We start from the raw sequence: 13,025 nt of genomic DNA, 5'->3' as shown, positions 1-13,025 counted from the left end.
TGTTCAATTTTTGTTGGAAGATCTGTCCAATGGTGAGAGAGGCATGTTAAAATCACCTAGTATTATTGTGTTATGGTCTATTTGGTTTCTAAAATTGAGAAGGATTCGTTTAACATACATGGATGAGCCACTGTTTGGGGCATAGATGTTTATGATTGTTATATCTTGCTGATTTATGCTTCCCTTAAGCAGTATGAAATGTCCTTCTTTATCCCTTCTGACTAACATTGGCTTGAAGTCCACATTATCTGAAATGAGGATGGATACTCCAGCTTTTTTGCTGAGTCCATGTGCTTGGTATGTTTTTCCCCATCCTTTCACCTTTATTCTATGGGTATCTCTTTCTATGAGGTGAGTCTCTTGCAGGCAACATATTGTTGGATCTTTCTTTTTAATCCAATCTGCCAGTCTATGTCTTTTGATTGATGAATTCAGGCCATTAACATTCAGGGTTATTATTGAGATATGATTTCTATTCCCGGTCATTTGGTTCATATTTAAAATTTTATTTATTTATTTATTTCTTTTTTGACACATCTTGGTTCCTCCTTTATTTGACAGTTCCTTTAGGATAATTCCTCCCTTTGCTGATTTGCTTCTTTGTTTTTTATCTCTTCCTCAAGGAATATTTTGCTGAGAATGTTCTGTAATGCTGGCTTTCTTTTTGTAAATTCTTTTAGCTTTTGTTTATCGTGGAATGATTTTATTTCATCGTCAAATTTGAAGGTAAGTTTTGCTGGGTATAAGATTCTTGGTTGGCATCCATTTTCATTCAGAGCTTGAAAAATGTTGTTCCAGGCCCTTCTAGCTTTTAGGGTCTGGATTGAAAAATCTGCTCATATCCGTATTGGTTTCCCCCTGAATGTAATTTGGTTCTTTTCTCTCACAGCCTTTAAAATTCTGTCTTTATTTTGTATGTTAGGTATTTTCATTATAATGTGCCTTGGTGTGGGTCTGTTGTAATTTTGTGTATTTGGAGTCCTATAAGCCTCTTGGATTTATTTTCCATTTCATTCTTCAGATTTGGGAAATTTTTTGATATTATTTCATTGAATAGATTGTTCATTCTATTGGTTTGTTTCTCTAAGCCTTCCTCAATCCCAATAATTCTCAAATTTGGCCTTTTCATGATATCCCATAGTTCTTGCAGATTCTGTTCATGATTTCTTACCATCTTCTCTGTTTGTTCAACTTTGCTTTCAAGGTTAAATATTTTTTCTTCAATATCTGAAGTTCTGTCTTCCAGGTGTTCTATCCTATTGGTTATGCTTTCTATGGAGTTCTTAATTTGGTTTATTTTTTCCTTCATTTCAAGGATTTTTTTTTCAATATTTGTAACTCTTTATTGAAATGATCTTTTGCTTCCTGAATTTGCTCTGTTAACTGTCGATTGGTGCGATCATTCAATGCCTGCATTTGCTCTTCCATCTCATCGTTTGCTTCCCTAATCATTTTAATTATGTACATTCTGAACTCCCTTTTTTCATTTCTTCTGCCATGCTGTCGTTGGATTTTATTGATGTAACATCTAGATTTGTTTGGGGCATTTTCTTCCCTTGTTTTCTCATATTGTTCAGGAATCAGTGGGTCTTTAAGATATTGCAGATTTCCTCTATCAACTTATAATGTCCCAGAAGATTGCTAGTATATCCCCCCTTATCCTTCAGTAGCCTGAAGTCTTGGAGGAAGTTGATAATGTGGAGCTCCACGAAGAAGCTGCCTCTCTAGGGGTGCTGACCCTCAGGTGGCATATATTCCCTGCTAGTGGGCAGAGGTGCCTCCACTTGTTGACCAATGGTCATCCAACGGGGAACTAGGCTGTGGGCTGAGGCAAGTCCTGATTGTGCCTGTGTCTCAGATTTTACCGTCCCTGTGGGAAAACCTCAACCGGCAGGGAAGACTCACTTGGTGGGGACGTCTCGCTGGTCAGTTCCCCTCCTAGAAGTTCCCCTCAATCTACAACTACCACCTGGGGTGGGCTGTCTTCCTCTGCAATGTTCCCAGGGGCCCGGACCTACCTCCTGGGCCTGGGAGCCTCACCCTTCGCAGGTGAGTCTCCTTAGGCTGCCTCTCCCAGAGAATCTGCCCGCAGTCCTGGAAACTTCGCTCCGCCCCTAGGCATGTCTCTGTGTGGCTCTTCCAGCAAGAAGCCACCTAGCTCCTGGGACCCTGCTCTGCACCTAGTCGCCTGGCTATGCGGCCCCTTCTCTGAGCCGCCACCTGGATCCCCGTACAATAGCTCCGATACCCAGAGACCCGCCACACACCTCCTTCTCCAGACAGCGGCAGGGTTTCCGACGCAGTCACTAGGAGCCCAAGCAATTCACTTCGCGTCTCCTCCTCCTGCCAACCACCCGTAGCCCTAGGTAGTCACTCCAAGTCCAAGTGACCCGCCCTGTTCCTCCTCCTCCTCCTCAGGGTAGCCCCCCGGGTGTTCAGAAGCGGTGGCTCCGAGACCAAGTGACCCACCGCGCTCCTCCTCCAGGCAGGCCACCGGTGTTCAGGAGCAGTCGCTTTTAGTCCAATCAACTCACCACTCGCCTCCTCCTCTGGCAACCGCCTGTGGCTCTGATGCAGTCACTCCTAGACCAAGCGACCCACTGCGCTCCTCCTCCAGGCAGCCCCCCGGTGTTCAGAAGCGGTTGTTCTGGGTCTAAACAGCTCGCCACGCAGCTCCTCCTCAGGCAGCCACCCGTAGCCCCAGTGGTTGCTCCGAGTCCAAGCGCTGTGCTGATCCGCCTCCTCTACGATGATCCCAGTTGTCCGTGTTTACCGCTCCAGCGGGGGGGAGGGGGGTCTCGCCGAGCAACTCTACTTCACAAAGTTCCCTGTGTTCCGGGGCTACCGCCCCATCCGGGATACCTCCCCAATGGGAGAGACTCACCCAGCGGTTTTGAGTTTGTCCCAAGTCTCTCACTATCTCCTCTTTTGAATCTTGCGTCCTGGAGCAACGTGAAATGCAGCCGCCCCCTAGTCCGCCATCTTGAAACTCCTTAAAGTTGGCTTTTACATCTTTCGGAAGGCTGGTTCATTTTATTTTGCAGAATAAATGGAAACTTTGTATTAAGTTGTATATTCTAAGTTGTATATTTCTTAATTATTTAAGACACTTGTTACCATGAAAATGCAAATTAGTAGTTATTTGTCCACTTCCACAGAAAAAATTCAGAGATAAACATGTTAATTTTAATGTTACTTAGCTTTTATCTTGTGCAAACAGGCATATCATGTTTCTAAAAATATTTAAGTAATTTCCTTCAATTTCATCTTGCTGATGATTTTACACACACACACACACACACACACACACACACCACAATATTTCATTATAAAGTTTTTGAATTGTATTAGAAAACATTATTTTTATTTTTTCAGTTGTTAAGTGTTTGCCAGTGACAGCACCAGAGAATGGGAAAATTGTCAGTGGTACACTGGAACCAGACCAGGAATATTATTTTGGACAAGTGGTGAAGTTTGAGTGTAATGCAGGCTTCAAACGTGAAGGACACCAAGAAATACACTGTTCAGAAAATGGTCATTGGAGTAATGAAAAACCAAGATGTGTGGGTAAGATGTACTTACTGCTTGCTTGATTGTTATTAGTTTTTCTTATGACAACCTATACTTGAAAACATTGTACATGTTGAGGAATAGAAATAATTCTTAAAAAACTTAATGTTTATTAAGCATGTACTCTATCCCTGTCATTGATCTTATTTTCTGTATGAGTCATCTTATTTTACCTACAAAACAGTTATATGATTTATGTACTAGTATCATCTCTATAATTGAAGAAATTGTGGTGCAAAATTGTTTTAGTCAGCTTCTTAACTGCTGTGATAAAAACAAATTGACAAAAACAATCAGGAGGAAAAGTTTATTTGAGGGCTCTCAGTTTCAGAGGCCTCAGTCCATAGAAAACTGACTCCATTCTTTGGGACTCAAGGTGAGGCAGAACATTGTGGCAGAATAATGTGGCAGTGGAAAGTGGCTCAGAATGTGATGATCAGGAATCAGAGAGAGAGAGAGAGAGAGAGAGAGAGAGAGAGAGAGAGAGAGAGAGAGAAAAAGAGACAGACAGACAGACAGACACCCCTCACGACATATAAAATGTATACCCCAAAGGCACACCCCCAATGACCCACCTCCCAGTCACACCATACCTGCTTTCATTTACCACTCAGTGAATCTCTATCAGGGGATTAATGCACTGATTGGATTAAAGCTCTCATAACCCAATCATTTCACTTCTAAATCTTCTTGCATTGTCTCGCACATAAGCTGTTGGGGGATAACGCACATGTAAACCGTAACAAAATCAAGTCATGCATCTTCGATTACCATAGCCTGGGGAGTCCAGATTACTATTATCTAGGTTATTATCTGACATCAACATCTATGCTCTAAACATAAACATATTATAGTTGGCTCTTACAGGTTGAAATAGAATCCTCAGTATTTCTGTGCTGACCTCCAGCAAAGTCTATTCTTAATTTTGGATGCCAAATATTTATTATTTGTTTCCACTGATGCATCATGATAATATTATATTTTTGAATAGCTCATCTTTGAATAACTCATTTTGAGGAAATGACCTTCTTTCATGTTTGTGATGAAAGTTAACTATACACATTGCTGAACTGCATTGAATACACCAAATAAATCTTTGTCTTTTAGAAAAATTTCTGTAGTCAATTGTAAGCCATGATTTCTCCAATTTATTTAGTCATGATACAGCTGACTTGTGTATCTTGATCAATTGATGATTTTGACTTTTGTAGTAAACATTATGGCCAATTAGTTTAATAGTACCATACTTCATTTAACCTATTCTTTTTGGGAAAAAGTTTCTGCCATATTTATTTATTACCTAAAATCTCCAAGTTATTCAGAGTTTTTTGTCTAGTCTTATAGTCAAAAACATTACAAAAACTTCTTAAGAATTCTTTCCAACAGAAATAGTTCTTTGTGATAGTAATGTTAAATTAATATTTATGTTCATTGTATAAAATATTGTATACTTTAGAGGTTCATATGATTACAGCTAGATGTCATGGTTAGCAAAACCTTTCTGGAATTTCAGGTGCTTAAGGAAAGCCTTAAAGGAAGAGATGGCTATTTTTAGGTGACAGCAAAGAAGGTAAAAGCATGCCGGTCTCAGGAATGTCAAGGGAGGGGCATAGAAAGGCAGTGAGGCTTCAATAAGTGTGAAGTTCTGCTGTTCTTTGTCCACTGTTCACAGGGGCCTAGTGTAAGATGCCAGTAAGTTGATAAGTCAATGATGGGCTGAAGATAGGCCAGTACAAGGTACTGAGAAGCTAAGTACAACATCCTTAAGAATTTAGCTTTAATGCAGACTGATCTGGGAACTGATGAAGGATTTCAAGTGGAGCAATCAAGTGACCATTTGCAAGTTTTTATAGTTATACACAAGGAAAACAGATTAGGAAGATGGAAGAAGAGGATTTGGGAAACTAGTTATCATTGTCACTACCTTAGGAAAAAGTGTTTGAGAGAAGTGGTGTCAAAGATGATGGGCAGTTTGTTGTTGTTGTTATTGGTTGTGCGTTTGTTTTGTTTTTTGTTTTTGTTTTTGACAGAAAACCTGTATAGATGTTGAAGACACAAAAACAGAAACTCAGCTACTTTTCAAAGATGTAATGAAAAATGAGTTGAATAAATTTCCTTAAGAAAGTTTTCTATTGATAAGTACTTGAATCGATAACTAGAAAATGTGTTATTTTGCAGGTCACTTGGAGAAAATATTTATCACAGTAAATCTACATTCAATTTCACACATACATTTAATGAATATTACTCTCATTTACTGCCAAAGGACTAATTTTCCCTTAAACTAAAGTTGAAACATAATTTTAATCATAATTTTAACTTCTGGCAAAAATGAAGAACAGATAAATCAGACAGTCAAGTCAAACGAAAACTTTTGTCTGGTTGACTGATTTACCTAATGGAAACAAAATTTCTATTTTTATATAAACATGACTTGGCCATAGTCCTTTAGTTCATAATAAACATTTTAGAATTTAATCCCTTGTATTTAGAAATTTTCTGCACTTCGCCAGAAGTTAGAAATGGATATTCTATATCTCAGAAGAAAATTTTTAAGGCGAATGAAAGATTTCAATATAAATGTAACCAAGGTTTTGAATATAGTGAAAGAGGTGATGCTACATGCACTGATTCAGGATGGAGTCCAAGTCCCTCATGTGAAGGTAATGTTCTTTTTATTATCTGTCTCTTTTGTTAAGAATTTTATCATTTATTCATTCATTTATTTATTTATTTATTTTTGTGGTATGTGGGATTGGACCCAGGATCTTCTGCCTGATAGGCAAGGATCCTACCATTCACTGAGCTACAGCCCCAACCCCAATTATTTTAATTTGTATAATCATTTTACATAAGCAAATTATTTTTCTCAAAAACAGATTATTAAATTTGCAAGAATTAACAATGATAAATATTATCTATCATGGAATTTTAAGTGTACAAAGTTCTTTTTGACACTAATTTGTGTGAGATTCTCTCAAGATAAAATTGAATGGGAGCAGAGGGTTAAATAGCCTATCAAGTAGGTAGTCCATGGTGATAAAAAATTCCAGGAGCAGAGCCAGCACTATCATAGACTTTCCAATTTCCAATAGTCTGTAATTCTCAAATAGATTGCTCTTCCAAAGCCTAGAATTTGGCTTTAAAAAGTAAATCACATTACTATCAGATGAAGTAAATCTCTATTGACAATGGAATTCAGGGGATCCAAAAAGCAGAGATTTTCATGAGCGATAGGTCTGATTTGAAACAACAGGGTTGATAGTGCTGAAAAAGAAATCCTCACTCCCAACTTCCTAATGGAAGAATATCATGCAAAGACAGGGAGTTTTTCCTCACCAAAAAGTATATCTGAACATTGTGTTGTATTTTGCCTGCCTCCTTCTAAAGGGATGTCTTCAAACTATCATGACCTAGAAGAGAGAATATAGGTGATTCAAGAGTTTAAGAAATCATAACCATAAAAAGAAGAGCAAGAAAACATAGCTATAATGTATTAATTCCTGTCCTCAGATGTTTGCAAGCACTTCTGAAAAGAAGTGAGGTAGTTTTTTTGATAAGAGTTGTTACAGTGAATGAAATAAGGACCAGTGTTAGGTCCAGTGATTTTCATAGACTTTACCATATTGTGAGGTAAGGAGAGTTCATTCCCATAAGGCCTGGGAACTTTACATTTTATGGCACATAATTATGTGTATAGATCTTGTTTTAGTTATCTTTTATGAAAGTATGGTTAATTTTGAGATGATTTTATACTTAAAAATTGTGTTTTGTTTGAGCCTACAAACTGTTCCATGGAAAACATATTTTCCTTCACAATAGAATCTCTCCATTTTTTAGGCATCCTTAACAAAATATTTTAGAAAAGTAGTGAATGAATACAAGACAATGATAATCCAAATTAGATCCCCATTTGACTGATCACAGATATTTTTCTAAAGTTCAATAAAGAGAGATTTACCCCAGATTGGATAAGCATGTACTTTCTCTCACAATGTGTTTCATTTATTGAAATATATTTTATATTGACTAGATGTAGAAGAGTTTCTCATTAATGAAAGAACTCACCTGCTGTACCTCAGCTAATATATTGCAAACCCTTCTCTTTGTTTTCCTGGCACAATGAAAGAATTGACCTGCTGATGTATAATGAACTCCTGATCCAGACATCTTAATATCTCTAAAATCATATAACTTGAAGATGTCTTTGTTGCATCCAAATTTATAAGCTCAGAAATAAATAATGAAGCAAAATTTAAAATTTGAATTATTTTCCATCTCATCCATGGCATATAGACAGATGCCAAGGGTTTTATTTTGACAGAGTGGTCAAAACTTTGGTTCTCTCGATCCAATAGAGGACAGCCTATAATAAGTCATTTACAGGAATAATTACATATGCCAAGACATATTGATTACAAGTCACTTTTAATCAAATTCCATCTGTTTTTTTTTTTACAAACTTTTAAAAATTGATTTACAACATACCATGCTAATCATGAATTATTAAGCTTACTTCAAATGTATCTGGTGGTGGGAAAAAAGGGTCACATACATTTGAATAGTCTTGAATATTATTATTTTAGATAGTAATAGAGAGTATGGCAATTTTTAACATGATTGTTTATTTTAAGAAAGATTATAAAAGGTAGGAATTAAGCTTCATCAATGAATCTATGTCTACAGTTTGAGATTTGTTTTCAGGAGTGTTTCCGTTCTCAATTGTTTTAACAAAATTACCCTAATACACTTTAGTTGTTTTCTTAAACTTTTGTTTTTTGTAACTTGTAGTTTTTGGATTAAAAATAATTGATATTAAGTTTAGCTACACCATGAAGTAAAAACTAAGTAAATAAATGTAAACTGAAGTGCAAAGAATTATTATTTGTTGAAAAGAGCAATTGGGTTAGGTGGCTTGAAAAAAGTGAAGTAACTATAAGTCACTTACATTGGATTTGAAATAACTGGTAAGTTAGTAGCCAGTAAAGGATTACAAGTAATGATGAATGTCCATCACAGGTTTTTAGGTCAAAATACAATATGGCCTCAATACAGACATTTATATAATTTTTCTACTCTACTTAAAACTTTATTAGAAAAAGAATATTGTAAATTGATTAGGACATAGCAGTGTTGATGGAAAGAACAAGAGCTTTATATGTGAGGAGAGGTTAGATCAAAGAATGGCAAACTGTTGCTCACAGGTCAAATCAAGCTTGCTCCCCTTTTGTAAAGAAAGTTCTACTGGAGCACAACAATATCCATTTGCTTATGTATTGGGTGTGGTTACTTTAATACATTGCCAGACCTAAGTAGTTGCAAAAGAAACCCTTTACAGAAAAGGTTTTCTACAAAACAGATTGCAATATATCAATATCTTAATAAACTACACTTTGTTTCCTCTTTATGCTCACTTCCAGTACAGTTCAGAAGGAGCTCTGTGTAGTATTTCACTGAAAAATCATTGCAGACTCTATGCCAATTTTGTTTTGCCAAAAAGTGGAGTGCTACTAAACATTTCATATTGCAACATTTCTTTAAAAATTTTTGCAGGTATTACTTGAAAATCTTTATTACTAAACTGTCTTTGTTTCAAGATTAGAATGCATGGAATACTCATGAACATATGTTAATGCAGTGGTATAGTGGGGACTTTCTCAGAACAAAGGAAAGATAATATGGCATCATCAATATCAAGGTGCACATTCCACAACTCAGTTGTAACACTCTTGCAACTCTAGTATAGAAACAGAATGCCCAATCAGACTATGTATTACCTTATATTGGAGACAGAGAGCTAGCAAATAAAGAGGAACTAACAAGAGGTGTACATAAGGCAGTACCGGTTGCTTGGGGCCTCAGCTTTTGGATACAAATCCACTGGGTCAGTGCCAACACTTCCTGCTGAACGCCCTGGTGCCCTGTCAATCTGCACAAGAATCCTGCAACAGTGGCAATGATTATGCAGTGAAATATGGCATACCAGTTCTAAGAAGCAGATGAGAAAGTCATCATCTTTCCAATGTCCTTCTTTAGTTATTACAGCTGTGGGAGTGAGAACATGACAAAGTCTTTTAAACTCCCTTCTGCTTTTATTTTCATTACATTGACCTAAGTCATATGGCCACGTTTACTTTAAAGAAGGGACACAAAATCCTACCAGTTGTCTGGAAAGAAGAGTGTATACATATTTGTAAATAATCCTTATGAGAATAACAGTGCCCAAAGAAATAGAAGGAAGTGAAAGGAATATTTGAGGTTATACATGATAAAGTCATTTTCAGATATGAAGTATCATGAAGTATGTGATGGATATAGAGGGATTTAGAGTTCAGGGGACACAAACATATTGGCAAAAATCACAGTAAGTTAAGTAGGAGTGATATATCAGGAAGACTGTGAGGATGTGCTCATTTTAATGTCATTTTGTACTCTTCTAGGTACAAATAAATATCATCTATAGTTTTATTTTCATATACTTAATTTTAAGGATACTGATTTCCACACTATTCACAACATCCTGTTTTTTTCCAGAAAAAACATGTAATCCTCCTTATATTCCAAATGGTGTCTACTCACCTCAAAGGATTAAGCACAGAACTGAAGATACAATCACATATGAATGTAAAAATGGCTTTTATCCTGCAACCAGGGGAAATACTGCAAAATGCACAAACAGTGGCTGGATACCTGCTCCAAGATGTAGCTGTAAGTTTCATTCACATCTTAACCTATTTCTTAATTCTAAATTAATTTTCTCCTAAACACACACACACACACGCACACACACACACAGACTGGACCAAATAGTTGTCTTACCATGCACATAAAGTAGAGCCTTTAAAAACATTCTTTACTTTTCTTGTATGAAAATCACATTTTAGTAAACTAAAAACAGTTTCTTGTGCTCAAAATTAAATATATGTATGTGTATAAATGTATATTTCCCTAATTAATAAAATTCTTTCAATAAGTGAATAAAAACATTGGGCAAGAGTAGTACCATCTAACAGATAATAATGTGAGTTATTTGTTTCATTAAAACAAATTTCCCCCCAAACATATTTGCTTAATAATAAACGTTTGTTGTCTGATAGTGTCTGTAGGTCAGGAATTAGGGAATGACTTCCCTGGGTAGTCCTGAGTCAGTTTCTTCTTAAGGTGCAGTTAGCACATTGGTGTAATGGACTCTGGTCTGCAGGATCTGCTTCCAACATGGTTCACTCACATAGATTTTGGCAGGAGGCCTCAGCTCCTTACCACATGGGCCTCTCTGTAGGTAACCTGAATGACAGCTAACTTTCTTCGGAGCTACTAGCTGAGTGAGTGGAGGCCTGAATATCACTTAGGATCTACTCATACATTCTTGCTTCCACCACATCAATTCTTCAGAAATGAGACACTAAGTCAAACATGTCCCCAAGAGTAGAGAACCAAAGCTCCACTATTGTGAGGGAGGAGTGCTGAAGGACTTACATAGTTTCCTACAACTCTTACATGCAGTAACATTCCACTAGGGTCAAGACAATTTTATTTATGGAATAATGTCTTTGCCTTTTTCAAGTTTTAGTTTGCCTCTGTAGTCATATTCCTTTTCTTTTCTATCTAGCAGTAAATTTTAAAGGTGTATCACACTTAAACAAAAATGTAATGAAACAAATGATTGGTGAATGAGCTCAATGTTAATTTTAGGCAAAATTCCAGTCACTAACAGAAGAAGTTTTTTTAAGTGTGAAATAAATTTCAATGTGCATAAGAACTATAAGGTAAATTATGATTTTATACTTGGCCTTTGCCAATGTAGATTTGACCAAGTATATCTGAACCTGACTTTCACAGGTTTTTTTGGATAAGACAATGAAATTGACCAGTTAGATAGTTTGTCTGTTTGCAATTTCATTAAATAATCTTATCTGATAATTAAGTAATAGAACTTTCTTCTTAGGACGACTCCATTACTCACTGGTGACATCAAATTATTCAATGACTCAGGGAAAATGTAATATAAATTCACAACTTGAATGACACAGAGGATGATGATAGTGAATTTACATTAGAACATATCAACCAAAAATATCCTACATGTCAAATTGAACCAAATAAGATAAAGTTCAGCAATGATAACTATAAAATCCTGGACTTGAGTCAAAGAAATTAGCTTCCCTAGAAAAGAGATATTAGCAACAGTTACAAAAATTAGTGAATATTTATTGAATTTTAGTGTCAGTTTGACTCAACACTCAGATGAACCACCATAGCTGGTAATGAGACTATGACCTACATTAGTGAAAGTATAAGCAGGTGAATTCTTTATGTAGTAGACTAAGGCTGTTCTGAGAAACATCCATCTCTGATGATCAGTCCCTAGTGGAATATTATATTTGCTTCAAGGAACACCCTTGTAATGAGGACAAAGACAGATTTAGATATGCCCACATGAGAGTGAAGAATATAGCCAAGTGGCTCTGGCCTATCACAATAATTATACCTATTAATTCTCTCCTTTTTGTGTATTTTGAAAAGACATCTGAGTGAACTAATTTATTGTATTGATGTTCCATGAAACATCATAAGGAGATGAATAAGTACATTTGTTCTGCAATCAATCACCAGGTTTCAAATCTCTGCTCTACATATAGGAAATTTGATTGATTAATCTTAAAATATCACTTCTTGCAAATGAAAAGACTCAAGCAGGCCCAAGGAACAGCTTTTGTTGAATAACACAAGTTTGGACAGATTATCATGTAATTTCTGAAACCCATGGGTTAATATAAAATATTTGAAATCTTTAAAAAAGCATTACGGGGAAAAAGTGAGTGTAAACTAAAAGGAATGAGACAAAATGCTAAAAAGCATTTTAATTTCAACACTGGAAGCTTCATTAAAGTGAGGAAGTATTTGTCAATGATAAGAGAGAGAGATAGACTGTAGGCCAAGAAAGTATACTTAAAAGACATACTTTTTTGTTTTTTTAAAAAAAAGACATTTAGGTTGAGCAAGAATTCAAAATGTATAATCCAAATAATATATCCACAATAGCACTGAATAAAATGGTCTCAACACCCCCATTAAAAGACATAGGCTAGCAGAATGGATCAAAAAACAAGAGCCAACCATAATCTGTTTGCAAGAGACTCATTTAATAGGTAAAGACACTTGCAGGCTGAAAGAAGAAGGACTGAAAATATTTTTTCATGCAAATGGACTCTGAAACAAGCTGGAGTAGCCATTCTTCATATCTGACAAAGCAGATTTCAAGCAAAAATTAATCAGAAGAGACAAAGAAGGCCAATACATCCTAGTAAAGGGAACAATACAACAAGGAGAAATAATGATAGTTAAATATATATGCTCCAAATGTTAACACACACAATTACATTAAAAAATACGTCTTGACGTTAAATCCCAGATAGATCCCAATACAGAAATACTGGAAGATTCCAACACACCCT

General features: G+C 36.1%; 1 protein-coding gene across 3 annotated transcripts in view; it reads left to right on the top strand.

The window, feature by feature from the left end:
* Positions 1–13,025, top strand: part of LOC124962142 (complement factor H-like) — a 96,508-nt gene that overhangs the window by 31,049 nt on the left and 52,434 nt on the right. For all 3 annotated transcript variants that reach the window (XR_007104431.1, XM_047521308.1, XM_047521307.1), the window contains exons 5-7: positions 3,376–3,567; positions 6,063–6,233; positions 10,105–10,278. Coding sequence is in view for 2 of the 3 variants with exons in the window: in XM_047521308.1 (XP_047377264.1) it covers positions 3,376–3,567; positions 6,063–6,233; positions 10,105–10,278 (537 nt within the window). In the remaining variant the exon portion in view is untranslated. The remainder of the gene's footprint in view (positions 1–3,375; positions 3,568–6,062; positions 6,234–10,104; positions 10,279–13,025) is intronic.

The sequence above is a fragment of the Sciurus carolinensis genome, chromosome 12, assembly GCF_902686445.1.
Source record: "Sciurus carolinensis chromosome 12, mSciCar1.2, whole genome shotgun sequence".
NCBI lineage: Eukaryota > Metazoa > Chordata > Mammalia > Rodentia > Sciuridae > Sciurus > Sciurus carolinensis.
This window is presented reverse-complemented; position numbering and strand designations above follow the sequence as displayed.